Source organism: Fukomys damarensis, unplaced genomic scaffold (assembly GCF_012274545.1).
Source record: "Fukomys damarensis isolate Sample0158 unplaced genomic scaffold, DMR_v1.0_HiC HiC_scaffold_37, whole genome shotgun sequence".
In the NCBI taxonomy this organism is placed as follows: Eukaryota; Metazoa; Chordata; class Mammalia; order Rodentia; family Bathyergidae; genus Fukomys; species Fukomys damarensis.
The window spans coordinates 33,192,584-33,212,550 of NW_022900949.1; the positions used below are offsets into that span (position 1 = coordinate 33,192,584).

Sequence of the window (19,967 nt, forward strand, 5' to 3'; positions counted from 1 at the left end):
TTCACCCCCTCCTCCCCTCCCCATCTACAAACACTTTATTTTCATCTTTTCATTCTCTCACATTTTTTTCTTTTCCCTTTTTGTTCTTCCCCTACGTATCACACCTTCCCTACACCTTTAGCTCCTTTCCTCCCATTTCTAAATGTCAGTAATCTTATTAGAATCTTATGCATTGTTGCAGAATATTCACACCAGGGAAACTATTTGGTATTTACACATGTGTGACTTATTTATTTCACTTAGGAGTATATCTTCAATATGTATCCATTTTCCTATGAATGAATCTATTCTCTCGCTCTTTATGGCTGAGTAATATTCCATAACACACCCTGTCTTAAAGACAAAATCACCTACAACACATCCTGATCTGTAACTGGCTTGGTCACCTGACAATAGATCCTGAAGATTTTGCACTATGTGAAATCAAGCTCCTATCCAGCTTTTTTCTTCAACATTTTCATTACAAAAATTTCAAATGCACAAAAGAATATTTCCTGAAAGAATATTCCTGTAAACACTCATATATCTAGTACCTTTATTCAAAAGTTATGATTTTATTTTCTGTATGAATGCACATTTATAAAGATAAAGGTGACTGAATCATGTAAAAATAACTTGCAGAGATTTTGTTTTGTTTTGTTTTTTGAGACAGGGTCTCACCAGGTAGTTCAGGCCGGCCTTGAACTCACTACATAGTCCAAGCTGGCCTCAAACTTACAGTGATCCTCCTGCCTCAGCCTTCTGAGTGCAAGGACTACAGGTGTGCACCACAACGTCCTGCCCCAAATCTTTCTGGGCCCCTAAATCACTTTCGTTTTTTTGCATTCCTCTGTCACTTGCAGGAGCTGAGACCCTTGCTGTCATATAACTTGTGCCAGCATCTTAGTCTCGCTGCTGCTGCCCAAGCCCCGGTTCTGCGCACTCCCACCTCTCCCCAGCTGCTGTGGTCCTGGCCACACTTCCCCCTTTGTTTCCCAACACAGTGCACAGATTCTAGCTCGGCCCCTCTGACTCTCTAATCACACATTCCAGGACCTGCACACTCCACAAGAGCTGAGGGCCTTCTGCCTGGATGCCCTGGCCCTGTAGGGGGCTGGAGGGAAGACCCTGGGGGCTCTCACACCCCTTCCAGCTGCTGCACACACCCACCCGCCAGTTTCCCTTCCATAACCTCGGGCCCTTCATGTGCTGTGGCAATGAGATGTTCAGAGTGGTTTCTGTCCTCTGGCCAGCAGGGGGTCCTCTGAGACTGAGGTCCTCACAACCCGGAGGACTCAGGTTTGGCTGGACCAGGGCCTGCTGGGCGGCAGGTGCTCCATGAATGACTCTTGAGACAGCTGTAGGCCTTGTTTCCACAATGGCCACTCACCAGGGATTCAGCGCCACTACTCTGGCGACAGGGGAAGCCACACATCTCCTTTTTGAAGCAGTAATTCTGCAAAAGCACTGAAAATCTCCTTGTTACAGACATGCCCCTGCTCCACTGACTTTTTTGTTTGTTTGCTTTATGAGAAAATGTTTTACTGTGTAGCTCAAGCTGCCCTTGAACTCATCGTGCAGCATAGGCTGGCCTCAAACTTGCAGCAATTCTCCTGCCTCAGCCTTCCAAGCACTGGGACTAGAGGTATGTGCCACCACATCTAGCTTTTCTCCTTATACTTTAATAGAACATATTTTAAATTTTGTTTATCCCAATTTCTCTCTTATTGTCATGCATATTATCATTATTGTTATTATTAAATGGGTCTTGTTCTATTGCCCAGGCTGGCCTCAAGAGAGCCTCCTGCCTCTGCCTTCTGAGGAGCTGGGACTATAGACACTTGCTAGCAGGGCCTTCACACAGAGCTGTACATCTCCAACTTTTAAAAATATTTTATTTGAGACAGGTCTTCATAAATTGTTGAAGAAGTTGCCCAGGTTGGGCTCAAACTTGTGATCCTCTTGTCTCAGCCTCCCGAGTAGCTGAGTCTCCAGAAGATTGCCACTGGGCCCAGCTCAACCATCCTTTTTACTTTCTGTATTTTGTGCCCTACTCTCTTGGTTCTGGGCAGATCCTGGAGGGGCTGCCCTGCCCAAACTGTCAAGGTGGGCTCAAGCCTAGGCTAGGACACAGGTTACCAGTGAGCTCGCCAGGAATGAGGGGCCACACCTTCAACAGCCTCCTTTGCAGACTCCTGTACCCAGACCCACTGCCCGAACCATGCCTGGGGCAGGGACCAGCTGGGGGCAGCGAAACAGTGGCTCTGTGTCCTTTTCTGACCTCATGTCCAGCTCATCTGTTCCTCCCGCAGTCAAGTGTGATGCAAGCTTTCACCCATGTTTTTCCCGCATGCTCTCTGTCTCCTGGCCAGCCCAGGTGCCTCCCCAGGGGGCCTACACACCAACTGGGCCCCTGTCCCTAGGGATCTCAGGCAAATAAGTGAAGGACGTGGCAAAGGTAGCCCTCAGCAGAAGCCACCTGCCGGGGTCAGAAACATCTTGCAGTGAGAGCCCTGACCCCTCCCTCCCTGTTCAGGAAGAGGACACAGCTGGGCCACTGGCCTCTGGCCCCTCCACGTGGGCATGCTGCTTAGCTTCGCCAGGCTGGCTCTGCAGGGGTGAGCACTCCCAAGGGCACCAGTTGGGCAATGGGGCCTGGCTTCTGCCAGTAGCCACTGGGTCCCTAGATGCTGCCAACAGTGCATCCGAGGAATGCAGTGACGTGCATCTATTGATTTTCATGCCCTGCAGGGTGGCCACCAGCCACGTGGGTCAGTTATCCCTAACTTTAATTAAGATGAAAAACACGATGGTGTGCAGGCCCTCATGTCACAGCCAAACTTCAAGTGTGCAGCGGCCAAAGGCAATGGGGAGTTACCAAGGGAAGCCGAGAGACAGTGTCTCAAGAGCTTTGTATGTAGAGGGTGCCGCAGAGATAAGAATGCAGTATGCTTGTACCTGGGTTTAAAATAATAAGGGCTGCATCTTTCTCTGTCTGCAAAGGTCATGCTCACCTCTGGGGAAAAGCCGGAAAAGCACAAGGGGCAACTGCAGAGGAGGAAGGGAGCAGGTGGCTCTGGCATCACCAAATGCCCCCGTGCCAGCTGACCGGGCCCGGAAAGACCTCCTGCAGGGCTTTCGCCTCACAGGCCCCAGCCTCCTCATCTGTAAGTCAGGGTAACACAGACCCTCCCTGGAGGACCGTGGGTCCTGAGATCACCCACACCACATCTGCACAACAGCCTCAGACCCAGAGAACTCTTGGCAATTAAAGCTGAAAAACACACTACTCCTGCCTTCACTGACCAGATGTACTGAAGTCCCGAGTCTGGTCTTCTTTCTCTGGCTGCCGGCCGGGGAAACCTTCAAGGCACACTGTGGGGAGAAAGAAACCCCAAACCTCACACTGCTGAATGACACCCACCGCCCAGGGCACTGTGCATCTACAAACCTACAAAGATACAGCTATTTCTGGACTGTGCGCCAGGCTCAGGCAGGGCCACAGTGGGACCTAACAGAGGCTTTGGAGGGGACAGCAAAGATGACGCTCCTGCACGGTGCTGCTTCCCTCCTGCCGGGCAACACAAAAAGGGAGGCAGGTGTGTGCTGTATGCTGGCTGGCGTTGGGTGTAGCACACACAGGAACCCAGGAAATGCAGGTGTGGCTCTGGAGACAGACGTGCACTCAGAACCAGATATGCGCTCTAACTACATGAGGAGGTCTAGGCGTCACACAGCGGGTAAAGGCTCCATGTCTTCATTATTAAGTAGTAGATGGCGGAGGCCACCTTCTTTCCATTGTGGTTCTTGGTCTCCTGATGAAAACCTCACAGGAAGCCATCTACTGTGTCTGAAGAGCATGTCTCTCTACGCACATGTTTCTTTTGCTTGCTTCCGTCTCTCTTCTCTCCATGGTGCTGGAGTGGAACCAGCAGCCTTACCCACCATTGCGCTTACAGCTCTTCCTCCTTTTGGGGGTGGGTACTGGGGATCGAACTCTGGTCCTTGAGCTAGCGAGGCAGGTGACAGAACCACTGAGCTAAATTCCCACCCCACCCCCTTTCCTCTGGGGACCCATTTCTTTACCTTTAGTGGAGGAGCCAGGGAACAAATCCATCCACCCAAACAATGGGTCTGAAAATACTTCAGGCTACAGGCCAGCTGTTTCGGAAGTCTTAATGGCAGGCAGAGTCCCATGGCTGCCTAAGCTCTGTCAAATGCTCCCCACAGTGTTTCGACCCAAAACCAGCCCAGGGGTCACTTACATGTCCAGCTTCACAGATATCCCCATGACAGTTTTTTGTCTTCTGAGCCCAAGCTTGATGATGCTTTTATAAATAGGAGACAGCACAAGCACATGCTTGAGTGCTCTCTCTCTCTGTCTCTCTGTCTCTCTCTCTCTCTCTCTCCCTTCCTCCATCCCAGCCTCCCTTCCCTCTTTCTTTCTTTTGAGAAAGGGTCTCTCTGTGTAGTTCAAGCTGGCCTCGAACTCACTACGTAGCTCAGGCTGGCCTCAAACTCACAGTGAACCCCCTGCCTCAGCCTCCCGAGCGCTGGGTGACAGGCGTGTGGCATCATGCCTTCCCAGCCCACTGTCTGAAGCAGCTCTGGTTTGTCTTCTGTGCTCCAGAGACAGCCAACAGCGGACAGAAACTTCATGGCCACTAGCACTGCATACCAAAGCGTGAGGAGATGGGCCCTGTACCACGTTCAAAGTAACAAGCCTATGTCCCTTTGCTGCCACCAGAAAAGAACGTTTGGCAGCCATGTAGCATGTTCCACGACTACTAGAAACATCCTGCCACAGTGTGTGGGAACCAAGGGAGACTTGGAGGCACAGGTCAAAGGCATGAGACAAGTGAGGTGACACAGGTGACGTAAAAAATGCCTGTCCCCACAGGCAGTCACTTCCTCCCCCAGCGCAAGGAACTTTGGCCATTTCCCTTTCTCTCTACCCCCCCAAAACATGCATATGGCAAAAAGTCCAAGATCACAGCTTGTTGGCCTGGAAAACAGGATGTCTCTCTCAACAAAGCCAACTCCTCCTCCTGTCTGCGGCCATCCTGGTTTCCCCCAGACCCAGCCTGCAGCCACGTACCAGTTCCGTGGCTCAAGGCACCGCAGCCGGAGGAAGACGTCTCCTTCTGCAGCCTCCATGCTCTACTCAATTTCACAAAGGAGATAAAGGCAGAAATTAATTTCTTCACTAATTGGCAGCAGCTTGAGAAAGGTATGAAGATGCCAGAATTCAGCATATGGGCTATGGAAACACATTCCGACTCAGATCTTTTTTTTTAAAGCGGTGACAGCATGCTTTATAATGTAACCAACTAAAAGGCTGTTCCGGTGCGGCGTTTGCAAAGTAAAGCATCCTCAGGATTTCATATTTAGAGATTTATTTGAAAACATCATACTCTCCACTGTATAAATAAGAGGAAACAGCATGACAAAAAGTGTCATAACTGCGGTTCTTGGCACCGGGTGCGATGATCTTCCTTTTGTACGGTGCTGCGGGATGACAGTTTGGGTTTCCAGCGCGAGAGAGGCTGGGTCCGGGATTAGCGATCACGTTCCCATGTGTCACGCCTGTGCCTTACGCCATGATTCTCTCTCTTGGGCAATGCTGCCGGCTGGGCACTCTGGACTGACTGGAATCCTCCGGAAACACCAGCCTGATCTTCCTCTCTGGCTTCTAAACAGGTATGGGGTAGGGAGAGCTGCTCACCACCAGAAACTTCCGGTTTGACAGATCAAGGACTATGAAATCCATAGCAGAATACCAGGATGTGAGGCAAATTCCAAAGAATGCCTCGGGCAAACAGCAGAATCCAGCAATCAGCGATCCCAAGGGCTTTTAGAATTCAGGAAAAAAAAATGTTTAATATAAGAAAAAAACCTTCCCACACACTTGGATGTGTTAGATCCAAACAGAGGGGAACTGCGTCAAAGGGACAGTCAACAAGAGGACAAACTAGGCAAACTTCTAAAATGTCCGGATTTTAGAGAACGATTAACTTTAAACCACTTCTTCTCTTTGTCCTTATGATTAACTTTGTGTCAGTAAATGATTAAAGAGACTTTTTCTCCCCCAGCTTGGGGACTGAACCCAGAGCCTCACAACATTATAGGAAGTGCTTTAAATATTTTTTAAATTCTGAGATAAGATCTCACCAAGTTGTCCAAGCTGGCCTCAGGCTTGAGCTCCTCCTGCCTCAGGCTCCAAGTACAGCTAGGCCTGCAGGTGTGGCCACACTGCCCTTGAGTGCTGATGGCTGCGTTGCCTCCGTGTGCTTGACAGCCCATGGGCCAGCAGGGGTGCTGGGAGACGCCCACAAGAATGCAGGCTTTGGAAGGTCCAATCCTGACTGCTGCTTTTGCCCCCTATGACCTTGGTAGATTATTTGATCGCTCTGATTGCTGTTTCCCCCAAGAAAACCCCACTGGTTTTTCATCTGGACACACACACACACACACACACACACACACCTAGAAGAATATACCACGAAAAAGAACTCTCTGGTTGTCTCTGGTAATTGGGTGGTTATGGCTATTTTCATTTTTTATCCTTTTTTGGTATTTTCCAACATTTCTATAATGAACTGGCACTCTGTCACGAAGGCAGGAGAAAGGCCTATTTTCTTTTTAAAATCCCACCAACACGTAGGTACTTCAAGCATGGAAGCAAAATCAGCCAGCCGTGCAATCAGCCTGCAATCATCATGGTCCAGAGAGGCGGAGGAAGTGCAGTCACAGTGGTGCATTAGGAAATGAATGAGCCAAGTGTGGGAGGGCGGGAGGGAGGGGACGTGTGACAATCAGCTCAGGAGCCCTTTCTCGGTGCTGATGCTTCAGAGGCCTGGATTCGTGCCATCCAGACAATTCCCTAACCACCAGTGAGAACTGCCTGGGACAGAAAAGCAATTATCAGAAACCCCTCCAAGGAGTGCACATCTTCTGAGTTCCCTGAAACACTCTCGCTGGGCCTCTGGGGAAGCTGATGGAGACTCCGACTTCTCCCTCTGCACCCGGCCCTGGCTTGGCTCTTCCCAGAGAGGCCAGACTCCAACACCACACAGCGCCCGGGCCGCAGAGCCTGGGCTCAAAGGACTCACAGCTTCTGCGTGGTCTCTTGAAATTGCTGACACCAGGGTCATAAGCCTGGGTCATCTGGCTGGATCAGCTGTGAAACGTCCCAGCTCCGTTACTACCGTCACCCCAGCCACTAGCCGACGTTCCTGGTTGTGGGCTGCCTCGCCCAGCCCTGCGGGTCACACGTCAGAGACCTCGCCCACTCAGTGTCAATGGCTGCTGCCTGAAGCCTTGAGGTTTCCGAGGGTATTTTTTACACAGCCACAGCGGACTGACTGACTATGGCACGATTAAACTGCCCTCAGGAATTCCCTTCTAAGTGTGAAGCTCTGGCCAATGGAAAGGTTTGGCACCAGAGCAGGCAAAGAGAGGTAATGACACTGGGTCACCCAGAACAGCACAGGCAGATTGGAGCTGTCACGTATCCTAGGAGACAGTCCACAAACGCAGCTCCACTGTCCCTCACATTGCCCGCAGGTCCCCGGCATGGATGCTCCAAACATGAGTCCATCCTCCATGGGATTCTGTTTTGCAACCGTCCCCTGCTGCCCCAGAAACCAGACTCTTCTCCCATCACAGCACACCTTGGAGGCCTTTCCACGGCCAAGGTGCCAGCAAATCCTGGGCCCCGTGTACCTGAGGACCCTCGTGGATGGGCAGGTGGGATGTCCCCAGCTGTCTACCACGAGATTGGCCTCTCCACATGGGACAGCACTCCCTGGGGCACACGCTGAGATGGCCGAGGGGAGCAAAGCCAACAGTGAATGAAGGGCTACTGCAAAGTCCATCCCTGCCCCGCCTGGACCCCAGGGCTCCTCTCCCACCTGCCTGGCTTCTCGCAGTCCCTTCCACCACACTCTGTCTTCTAAGTGGTCACACACAGGGGCGTCTTCTTTCCTGCCACACGCGCCAAAGTGGCCATTTCTTCCTAAGAGGGCAACAAAATTGCCCTCCCTTTAATTCTGCCATGCCCTTGACTGGTTTTGCACACTCGATGGCCCTCTAGTGAAGAAAGAAAAGATTTTCCTCTGCTGCTTTACGAAGAGAAGAGCAGGCCCTGTGGGCAGAAGAGGGATCATCACAGAGACAAGAGGGCTCCATACTCAAAGCCGTCAGTACAACAGGGCCCCACGGGACACGACGCCACAGAAATCATGACTGGCGTTGCAGTCAACTGTCACAGGAATCCCTCCAGCTTCTCTGAGAGTCTGGTCTCGGACTCCTTCCCCAGGAGTGCTGGACCATCAGTGCCATTTCAGTGTCCCACAAAGTGTGCACGGCCCCTGGCCATGAGACCCTAAGTCAGCGAGGCCCATGTCCCACATTCCTCTGATCCCGATCCCCCCGGCTCTGCCCTAAAGACAGCTTGTTCCAGAGGTGGCAAGCGGGGTTCCTGCACACCTGGCCAGATGTAAGAAACTCCTGCTCCTGACACTGCTTGGCTGAGTTTTGACTGTGTTCGTACAGCTGTGCATAAATGTCACCTCTGTGGCTGCTACTGTCCTCACTTGAGATGGCAATAATGAGGTCAGCACACAGTCACAGTGGCAGCGTCTCCTTCCGGCCTCAGGTGACTCAGTCAAAGTCAGGACCAAAAGGTGGCTCATAGGACCTGGGTCCGGGGGACAGGCAGGTCTCTGACACCCTCGGGGACAGATGCTTCCGACTTGGCACCAGAGGGTGAGTGGCAGGTGGCCCTGGGGAGAGCCCTGTCTCCTGGGGCTCATGGTGGCTTCCAGGGATTCAGCTCGTGATCCCCCTAGCTGTGTCCTCACCGTTCCTGCCGGCTACCCCTGTCCTGTCACTTCTGAGCAGCGTCCTGTGAGTGCCACATTCAGCAAGGAGGCTCAGCCTTGACAACCCAGGCCCTGCTGCACCTGGGTTCCTGGGCTTTCCCCTGCCGGTGCCTCCCACAGCTCCCACCGAGTGCTGGGCCACCAGCCTCTACCATCACTATCCCCACCCAGCTCACTCTGACTCCTCCAATCCCCAGGAGAGAGGGTGGTGCTTAGACTACTTGAGGAAACCTCCTCCTTTTGGGGAAGCAGTCTTGTCACTGTCATAGCCCTAAAAGGCAATGCAAAGAAGAAAAACAGCTAGGCAGGGACGCAGAGTTGCAGGGTTGCTCCTCCGTGGGGAGTGTTCCTGCCCACCGGGGGACGGGATCTACACATGCCTAAGTCCCTGGGAAAAGCATGCAATATTAACCATGCAACTTCCCATACAGGTGACATCATCTTTATGTGACTTACGACACCTCGTGCAATCTAAGTGCCACCTCAACACCTGTCACCTTATGTTTTGGGGGGGAACTCTGATCAGGAAAAATGTCTGGGGCTGGCAGTGCTTCTCAGTGGTGAGTGCTTGTCTTGCAAGAGCCGGGCCCTGGGTTCCATCCCTAGCATCAAGAAGAAAGGAAGAAAGGAAGGGTAAGGGAAGGAGGAAATCTGCGCTACTCAGTCCGGATGCAATCTTCTTCGGCTGCTTGGATCTGGGCCCTGACACCAAGGGACCCAAACTGCTCCACAGCAGTGTGATCCACGTGGGCACCCGGTGTCCCGGGCACAGGAGTCCCCAACCTCTTGCTGCAGCTGGGACCCTTCAGGGGCAGGACCTGGGTCACCTCCCCACAGCTGGCCGAGCAGGCAGTGTGGCCACCTCTGCTTCACTGGGACGGAAACAGAAGTGAGCTGTCAGAAGGGGTCGGTGTGTCAGCACCCAGACTTCTGGGTGGACCCAGTCCTGCCCGGTGCATCCTGGACAGTCGTGGGGCCCCACAGCGAGGAGGAGTGAAAACAGCCCGAGAGAAAAGGAGGCGCACAGAAGCCGTCCTCTTCTCCTAGAGACTTCCCCAAACGCCCAATACCCAGATGCCTCACGTAAGTCTCAAGAGCCTCTCTGAGGCCTCATGAGGGGCGTGACAGTTCCCAACTGTGATGAACAACCTGCTTCATACTGGTGCTCCTAGAAAATTAACAACAGGACACCCTGGAAACCCATTTCTAAGATTTCTACCTTTGCACATGCAGCCCTTGCCCATCTCCATCTGGTTACAAAAACCTTGAGCCGTCACCACCTGACTGTTGATTCCTCTCCAGACTCAGGGATCTCAACAGCCCCTGCCTTTCCTGTGTCCCTGGTCCACTGTAATTCTTTGCCACATTACTGGCCCGCTGTACCTCACACGGTAGGAGCTGCAGCAGGACAAACCGGCGGCGGGGCTGGGATCCAGATGTTAGCCTGGCTCTCACCACCCTGGGCCTGGTCCCTGTGGGCACTGCGGCTCCCCTCTACAGGCCTGGGGTGCGCAGCAGAGCAAGGAGGGCACGGTCCACAAGCAGGAGGCATCCTGGCTCTGCTGAGGCCAAGAAGGTGTCGCCTCATGCCAGGTCCCTCCCCGTGCTTGGCAGCAGGCCCACACCTCCTGGCCCTTGGGCAAATGGACAGGGGTTGGGGCTTGAGCCTCATGAGCTATGTTTCTGGGTGTGTGCTCATGTCCAAGTACCCAGGGTCTTTAGGTAGCTATAATTCCTGGCTAGGTGGCATCTCATTTAAAAAATTTACTTAGCCAGCTGGGGTGGCATACACTTCTCATCCCAACTACTCAAGAAGCTGAGGCAGGAGGATTACAAATTGGATACCATTTATAAGATCCTGTCTCAAAATGAAGTTTTTTTAAAAAAGAGCTGGACATACAGCTCAGCACTCCCTGGATCCATCACTGTACCCACCCACCCACAGCCCTGTACACCTGCGAGGGACTGTGAGAGAACCCAGTGACTGAAGTGGAGTTCTCTGCTCATATTTTTCAGCAATCGGGGGTGTCCCCAGACCTCGGGGCAGGGATGTGCTGCTGGTCTGGACGGTCACCAGGCATCTCGAGGACATAGCCTCATCCCCTCGGAGACACCTTGTGCACTGCTCAGCCTCGGAGAGAAAAGGGACGACAGAACCTGAATCCAGGCCATTTCACTCCTCCTCTGCCACCCTGATGGGACCAGAGCTGTGTGTGTGCCTGCTCCTTGGGCAGGGTGGGCGAGAGGGCAAGTGCAGTTTTGCTCACGGCTCCGTCCGGGGGACATGCACACCCCCCAGCCCGGAGAGACACGGGCAGGTGTCCACCCAGGGGACTGGATGACAAGAGGCAAGGGGACAGCGGCTGCTTCTGAATGCAGCTAGGATGTGGGAGAGGGTGGGGTGTGGCACTGTCAGAGGATGTCGCAGTGAGGGGCCCCGCTGTGGGCCCCAGAGCACATAAAACTGTCTTCTGGCCAAGCCTCCCCGCTGTGGACCAGAGCGACCCAATCCACAGCCTCTGTTCACCTGGCCACGAGTCACAGGTGCTGTCCCGTGCCTGCCAATTCCTTCCCCAACACATTCATCCAGGGTTTACAACGCTCAGTGGAAAGGAGAGTCACTTCCCATGGACAAGCAGTGACCAGCAGACACTGCTCCTTGCCTACCGCATATCCGTTCTTTCCCTTCTCAGAAACTCATACCTGATTTTATTCAGTTCAGCAGTGGGCCCAGGCAAAACACTCTCCCTAGTATGCAATTGTGGCCACATGACTAAGTTCTAGCTGTGGAAACAGAAAAGGAAGTCAACAGATGAAACTTCCAGAAATGCAGCTACTTCTTCTTCCTCTTCCTCTTCCTCCGCCTCCTCTCCCCCCTCCCCAGTACTGGGAATGGAACTCAAGACCTTGCCCTTGTGAGGTAGGAGCAGTGCCACTGGCATGATCTTCCTTTGAAAGTGGATCTGTCTCCTCTGCTGTACTGTGCCTTTTGGAGGCGCTGGCTCAGGTTACGTCACTTCCAGATCCTCACAGTTAGTAGGCTCAGTGCACAGTCGGTTCCCACACACTAGCTGTCCAGTCTGCTTACCGTAGTGCTCAGTGTGTATTTCCGACTTCAACTGCAGACACACTGCACCCTACTTCAGGCACAGCCGACGCAAAAGCCACCGGGGGTGGTGCTGGCCCCCTTCTGTTTGGCATTTGCCAAATTCCACTTACTCCCCGTCTGCGTTCTAAGGACCCTTTCCCCCTGTCCATCTAGGTCTCTTCGTCCGCCAGGAAGGGAAGCTCTTTATGAAGAACGCTGCAAGCTGGTGCCCTCAAAAAGAGTCCCGAAGCCAGGTGTGGTGGTGCATGCTTATAATCCTAGCATTTCAGAGGCTGAGGCAGGAGGATCATTGTGAGTTCCACGCCAGCCTGGGCTACATAGTGAGTTGAAGGCCAGCCCGAACTAAGTAGGGAGAGTCTATCTCAAAACAAACAACAACAGAAGAGCCCTGCAGAAGTTTGGAGAGAGTGGCTTTGTTAGTTTTAAGGATCCTAGAAGCCATGACATCAGTCTCTATGACAAAGGAATCTGTGATGAATTGTTTTCTTTCAAATCCCAAGTCTCAAGTCTCAATTTAGTTATTACTATTGTTATTATTTTTTGGGGGGGTACTGTAAATCCCTGGCCCAGTTTAGTTCTTAAAGAAGGTCTCACTAGGAAATGTTTAACCTTTACGACCTCTGTCCCTGAAGTTACCCACCTTCCCCGCAGCAAGTCCCAGTCACCACCCCCACCGCCACTAGCCGTGGCTCCTGGGTATCCTATCCCATAGCCCCTACACCCCGTACCCTCATTCAGGGGGCAGGGGAGGCCCGAGAAGGTGCAAAACCCTCCCCAGGACACACAGGCAATAGCGGCCAGGCCGGGCTCACAAAGACCGTGCCCAACTTACCCAAAGGGCAGCTGTAAAATCCTGCATTTCATGGTTGATGGCACTGGGGGCGGGACATGAGACTGCAGGGTTCCGAAGGGCAGGGTCCTGTCTTAGTCTTTTACTTCCACAATGGAAGCACACAGAAGACCATAAATGCTTCTTGAATGAGTGGATGGGTTTTTCTTAAATAAGTTTTGAGCTATGCCCAGTAGTGCCTATAACCTCATCACTCTGGGAGGCTGAGGCAGGAGGACTGCAAGTTGAAACCCAGCCTAGACAACTTGGTAAGACCCTAAAATATTAAATAAGGGCTTGGATGTAGCTCACGTGAAGGCCCTGGGTTCCATCTCTAGTCACACACACACACCCTGAAGGTTTATTAGCTGTGAATAAAGAAGGAAGATGGGGTGGGGGCTGTACAGCCTGGAGTGGGTGTGGCACAGTTCTCTCCCCTGCAGGTTGCTCTCGGGCTCCCTGTCATCCAGACTCAAGCTGGGCCCCCATGGACTCAGAACCATTAAAGGGCGACCCACTCGATTATTTCCACCCCTGTGTTTACTAAGGCAAGAAAAATTGTCAACACATTTTCCAAATATTTCTAACAAAAATGTATTACTTTTAGCTGATGGCAATCTATTTTAGAATACATCCCTCAAGGGACAGTGACTAAAATCTGTCTCCCTGTGTGGAAAACACACATACATCATCACTTTCTTTTTTCCTCTGGATTTTCTAAGTATTCTTTTTCTGTCCCCTCGAGGAGAATCACACCTAACACCACCCACAGCCGATCTCTCCAAACTTCCTCTTCTTTCTTCCCCTGGGTGTCACACACACACACACACACACACACACACACACACACACACACACACACACACGCACACACACGCACATGCACACACACCCTGCTGTTAGCACTTTCCCTCAAATATTTGTAGATGATTAATTCACTGTTAATCAGTCGAGGATGGTTCCTTTATGCTCTGTAAAAAGAGAAGAAGTCCTGGCCCAGCAAATGCACCTTTTCTGGTGCTCTGTCTCCTCTGTGCTGTCACCCAGGACCTGGGGCTCAGCACGCCAAGCGGGTCCTTCCCCCAAATGTGCCCTGCAGAGAGCTGGTGCTATGGGCAGCAGATTCTTGATGACTGGTTCTAGGATGCACTGACCATGGCCTCTCCCAAGAGGACCTGCCCCTCGACAGTCCCCAGCCCTCTTCACCGCTGTCTGCAGTCGGAGCTGCCAGGTGTCATGCAGGACTGAGGGGTTTCCAGTGAGTCACCCGGAGCAGCTGGGGGACCTAGGGACCGCCTGCAGGGAAGCCCCAGTTTCCACTGTGCCATATTTAGACTGTCACAGGAAACCGTCTTCTGGGGTTTCCAGCCACGACCGGCCGCATCTCTCCCACACCAGCCCTGCTCATCCCAAGGCACCCCTAGTGGCCGCTCTTGCTCCCTGACCAGCAGTCACCCTGTCCACCCTGCTCCAATGTCCCCCTGCAGACCCTCTGATATGGATGTCTAACTACTTATATTCAAACATTTCTGGTCTTCATTGAATGCTGGTCTAGTTTAATCTCTGGTATTATCTTCTAGTCATTCCCCAAGCACTGGTGAGGTCTCTAAATCTCTGCTTAGTCCTGGGCTGTGCATGGATGACAAGAAGGACATAGGGGCAGAAATAGAAGCTAATGCATAACATATTAAGATTGGCCTTACCCATAAGGGAATAGTCACCACACCACACAGTTAAGCACTATGACAAAGTTACACATTTAGAGAGGAGCTGCTTATTGCTCCTGGGGAAGACAGGTCTTGCTACCTTTAGGACAGGAGTTACTGTACCTGGAGATTCTCACAGTACAACACCCTGCTCAGAGGGAAGGCGCAGTTAGAGACTTGTACCAACACTTACTGATGACGCTAATAAAAACCATCGCTTCCAACCTTATGAAAGAATACAGGGATGGATGAGATGAAAGACACATCAAGTAGAAAGCACAGGAAATAATAAACTCTTCAAAAATGAGCCACCTCCAGGGTTAGTCCCCAGCTTCTGTCTCAGAGTCCTGTGTCATTCAGCTCAGCAGTCAGCAAATGATGCTTCCCTGCGTCTCTTGCAGCTAGCTGCAGTCAGGGGACAAAGTGCTGGCACCTCTAGGAAAGATGGCTGCCCTCACCTGGGGGAGCCCTGCTCCTTCCTCTCCATTGTTTCCTGCTTCCTGTCTCTTATGTCAGAACTTCCTGTTTCCTGTTCCTTATAGGGGTATGTCAGACTGGAGATAGTGCCCTTGGGGAAGAAGGCTACAGGCTAATGAGTTTTATTTTCCAGTACTGTGATGAAACTCAGGGCTGCTCTCCCCCTCAGCTACAGCTAAGCCTTTTTTTATTTCTTATTTTGAGATAAGGTCTTACTAAGTGGCCCAGGCTGTCTTTGATGTCATGATTTCCCCACCTCTATCTCCTGAACATCTGGGACAACAGGCTCAGAGCATTATGATTCACCGCTGGCAAGCTGTTCAAACCCCTGGGGTCATTCTGTAAAGCCTCAAAGGTTAAAATGGAACCCAAAGCTACAGTTGGCCACCCTAGTCTACCCACCAAGCTCAGAAGGATGGCCAGACTGCCACAACCAGAGTGCCCCGCTTTCTACCTTAATGGTGACACATTAGTGGAGTGTGGTCAGGCACCACAACCCACGTGATTCAAATCAGTTAATACAGGATTTATTTGAAACCCTCTATGAAACCACCGCAGCAGCTCCATCTACTTTGTAGAGCGTTTTCCCCTACTGCTTCATTTCACCTTCTCAGCAGCCTGGAAGGCCCAAGAGAGGACCTAGCTGGAGGCAGCAGAGCTGGGACAGGAGCGCCAGGTCCCAGCCCTTTGGCTTCAGCTTTGCTCTGGGCAGAACCTGGGATGGTGGCCATTCTGGGACACAGCATACCAGCTGGGCCTCACTGAGGCAAGAAGGGGGATTGCCCCATTGCCAGATGAGAAAATTAAGGCTTGGGATGGATGAACAAGGCTCAGGTCAGATAGCTGGGACTCTCCATTGAGAGGGGACTTAGGCCCAGGTGTGTCTGAGGCTGAGCCTTGCTGATGTCGGCGTGGTGGTCACAGTGACACTGTGATAAAGCCACAGCAGGTGAGGACTATGGGAGGTCTGAGCTGACAAGGCACTGGGACGACCGTGGGCTTGCAGTGGTGCTTTCAGCCATGTGCATTTAGATTTAGCACACCTCCAAGTGGCACAGTGAATGCCCCACCTTCCCTGGGAAGGTGACACTTACATTCAAAAGCCATTTGGAACAGAAAAGCCAACATCGCAGAGAGAGCCAGCCTTAGAACCAGCAGCTTGGGGCTCCGATCTTTTCCTCCTGCCTGTCACATTCCCCAGCTAGATGGGAATAAAGCAAGCATCACCAAGCCCAGGCCTTGCTCTCCAGCTGGCCTGGGACCACACCTGGCAGCCCACCCACCACATCAAGCAGTGCACCCGGCAGCCCACCCACTTGCTTCCTCCTGCTCACACAGCCCAGGTCATTCCCATCTGCAGGCCACAAAAGTCTCCCCACACAGCCCACTAGGTCCATTTCCTGAATCTGATGCCTCCCTTAGCAAGAACCAGAGGTTTCCACAGAGTCACTCCAAGAACCTGAGTCAGGTAAACACCAAGAGCCACTTTCACCCTGTATTTAGGAGGTCCGAGACAGCCCTGCCTCCCCACATTAGCTGTTACTCTGGAACCATTAAAAGTGGGGAAGAGGTTTTGCTTTTCTCCCTTTATTCTAAAAAAGGAGCCCTTTGAAATTGTTTTTCCAAGCGCCGCCATCGGACAGAGTAAAGCACAACATTTACTTAATCCTCCAGATCTGACCAAGTGTATCTGCTAAGAAGGTGGCTGTCACTGAGATGCAAGGCAGAAACTTGCAACCTGAGGTGCCCAGTGAGCTGCATTCCTCTAACCTTAATGGAGGCAAATGCGATCAGAACCAATGAGTTCCTGTCTCAGCCCTTAGTGTGAAAAGTACCCAAGTGAATGATGATGCAGTTCCCGCAGTAAAAGCCACGGGGATAATCCTAGCACGTTATTTCTTGGTCTCTGAAACATTCCTGGGACAGCCACAAAGCTCTGAAGATCTCTGCAACTGTAACAGGAAAGAATCTGTTCACTATTCTCAGTCACAAGGACACTTACATATATATATATATTTGGCTTTAAAAGGGCTCCTGGCAAATCAGACTTGCAGATCTTTCTGTACAAAATGCCCCAGCCGGCTTTTCCTCATGCGTGAGCTTCTGCCGACTCACACACAGCTTTCTCTCCTTTTACAGGATTCCCAGGCCCCTGCCACAGCTCTCCTGCTTCTCTTTCCAGCGACATCTTTAATTATCTACTTTCAAATCAGATGTGACAGGCTTCAGGATCTGGGCTGGAATGGTAGAATTTTACAGAGGTGATGCCATGCTCAGCCATAGGGAGCTCAAGCTGTCAGGCGCAGGATGACATCAGGGACTCTGCAGCCATGAGGGCTGTCATAAAAACGACGGAGAGGCCACAGACCAACTTGGGCAATGAACACTGTACTGTGATGGCTACTGTGGGCTTTGCTACATGACAAAGAATCAGCTGGCTTGAGGTGTGTGTGCACAAGTGCGCACATGTGTGTGTACACAAGGACATGTGTGCCCGGGTATGTGCACACTGCACATGAATGCTCACATGTGCGTGCATGTAGGTACACACTGTGCGCCTACATGCATGTCTAAGTTTGTGTGCATATGGGTATGTGTGTGTGCATGTTGCATATGCAAACGTGTATCTGTGTATGTGCACACGTCTATATGCATGTGTGTGTTTGGTGTTTTCTTTCACCCAAGATGGCCTTGTGAGACTTTTACATTCTCCTGGCTTGGGATGTTTTATAAACTCCTGTGGTTGGGCCCAGTTTAAAATGAACTTGCCCTGCCTCACCACATCCATTTGAAGTCCTCTGGGAGAAAAAAACCAAGCCTGTTTAGAGAAGCAGTGCTCTGTAAATCTAAGAATGAGTTTGTGGCCTGGGGTGGGTTCTTAGGGACCTTATCCAACTCTAGGTTTCCAAGACGTTTCCAGTCAGCCTGCATTCAGCTTCAGATACCACAGAAACTGCTGGTCAGACATACTTTCCTGTTGTGATAGCCATGTTTTTTCTGAGAACAATGTACAGAGCAGAAAGCCATGGAGAAGATGGACAGACATGGTGCAGAATGGAGCTCTCTGGCCAGCAACAACAGCGCCCAGGGACTCACCGTGGTCGTGGGCAAACGCCAGCAGGTCTAGCTCCACCAGAATTCGAGCCAGGTCATCATAACGGCCACAGTGCTCCCCAGCGCCGTGCGACACGAAGACCAGAGCCCTGGAGAGGTAAGAAGGGAGCCCGTTAGGGAGGCTAAATGTTAGGAAGGAGGGTATCATTCGCATGCTGGCCTCGCAGAGGACCAGGGCCAATCCTGGCCTCCCTGGGAGCTCACTGTGTGCTTTCCTTCTTTACAGATGAGATTCAGAGAAGCATCGTAAACTGCCCAAGCCACACAGCAAGCTGGTAAAAATATATAAATCAGAGTTTGTCAGCCCCTGGCTGTCAGGGCTCCAGTGTGCTACCACAGCCCACAGGCCGCAGATGTCAGCTCAGAGACTGGGGCCCTCCGCACACACCTCACTGTGCCACAGCTCTGGACACTTCTACCTGGCTTCCCAACAAGGTCAGCTCTCTGAAGGCAGGAGCCACATATGCACCCCAGCCCAGCAGCACTAAGCAGGGCCCGGTGCATATCAGGTTCTGGGGTAATCTTTCGTGTGTGGCATTAGCTGCACTGCCTTGGCTGCCTCGATGTCCTGAATTTCCCCTTTCATGGTCGTTTGGACTTTAGGAGAGAATGAAGTCGCACGATGTCAGATCCAGTGAATAGGTGGATGAGCGCACAACCGTAGTTCTAGGAGCCTGCCTTTCCACCGGACAGCACTTGGCAACAGCATTTACTGTACTTTTTATCACACCTCCTACAGACACTCACGAAAGAGGACTCCAGAACTGCTTCAGAAAGTGGCAAGAACGGTGGGATGAGTGTGCAGGAAGTGAGGGGGTGTTCTGAGGGGGATTCATAGCCGTGTGTCTTCTACTGTAGCAGTTTTTTAAAAATGCATCCTATATTTTGATCACCCTGCATATGATCCAGGGCCTGTACCATTCCCACACCTCCTCTCAGCCGTGCTGTGCAACCCGGGGGACGGCACTGCTGTCTTTGCAGCACTGTACTTTATTCTTGGAGTGACTTCATTCTTCCAAAACACTTTTGGCCTCTGTCCTCCCTGCGCTTTCCTAAAACACAAGAGAATCCTCCATGCCCTCTGGTCGGCTCTCACAGATATCTGGGCAAATGGACATAGCTATTTTCCTTGTTTCCCTTGGTGCTAAGCAGCATGGCTGGAACCTCCAACCCAGCCATCATCTCCCCATCTAGGAGGAGCAGCGCCCCATGGGGCTCAGCCCTTCACGTCCTTGGGGACCGCAGCAGCAGCTGGATCAGGCCAACAACAGTTAATGCGAACCAAAGGCAAGGAGGAGCAATCCCTCGTGGCCTTGCCATTATGCCTGTGATGGAACCCACGACCTAGGTAATGCATGGAAAACATGTGGTCACTTACTCTGCTGCAAGTCCTTCTAACCCAGTGGCTACCATAGAGTTACCTGGGGACCTTCGAGAAGTCCAGAAGTCCCAAGGCATGGTCCTTACCTCCCACCCTCCAGACCTCTGGGCTTAATGAGTCTGGGTGGGAGGAGCCCCTCCAGGGCTGTGGCCAGCCAGGGTTGAGAGGTCCTTGTCTAATGACTGTGGGGTACAGACGATAGTGGTCCACAGGCCTTGACAGTGGAGAGAAGGTGATGGAGCCGCCCTCTACCCTGAGGTCCAATGGACAGACCTTGGGACAATTATGCTCGAAATGAGGGTGAGTGTTCTGAGGGGTTTTCATGTCTACAGAGGCACAAAGCCTCTGGAGATCACTGCCATCATCTCTGAAAGCTGACACGGCTGTCCCACTGCAGGTAACACAGGTCACAGCCTCCCTTCTCACTGTACCTGCAGGCTCAGCCTCCTGCACCCGCAACCCCACCCCCAACCCCAGTCACACACCC

At 52.0% G+C, this 19,967-nt stretch overlaps 1 protein-coding gene across 4 annotated transcripts in view; it reads right to left on the reverse strand.

Moving 5' to 3' along the window:
- Positions 1–19,967, reverse strand: part of Mgll (monoglyceride lipase) — an 80,495-nt gene that overhangs the window by 19,596 nt on the left and 40,932 nt on the right. For all 4 annotated transcript variants that reach the window (XM_010617256.3, XM_010617249.1, XM_010617243.2 and 1 more), the window contains one exon: positions 18,082–18,188. In XM_010617256.3, coding sequence (XP_010615558.1) covers positions 18,082–18,188 — 107 coding nt within the window. The remainder of the gene's footprint in view (positions 1–18,081; positions 18,189–19,967) is intronic.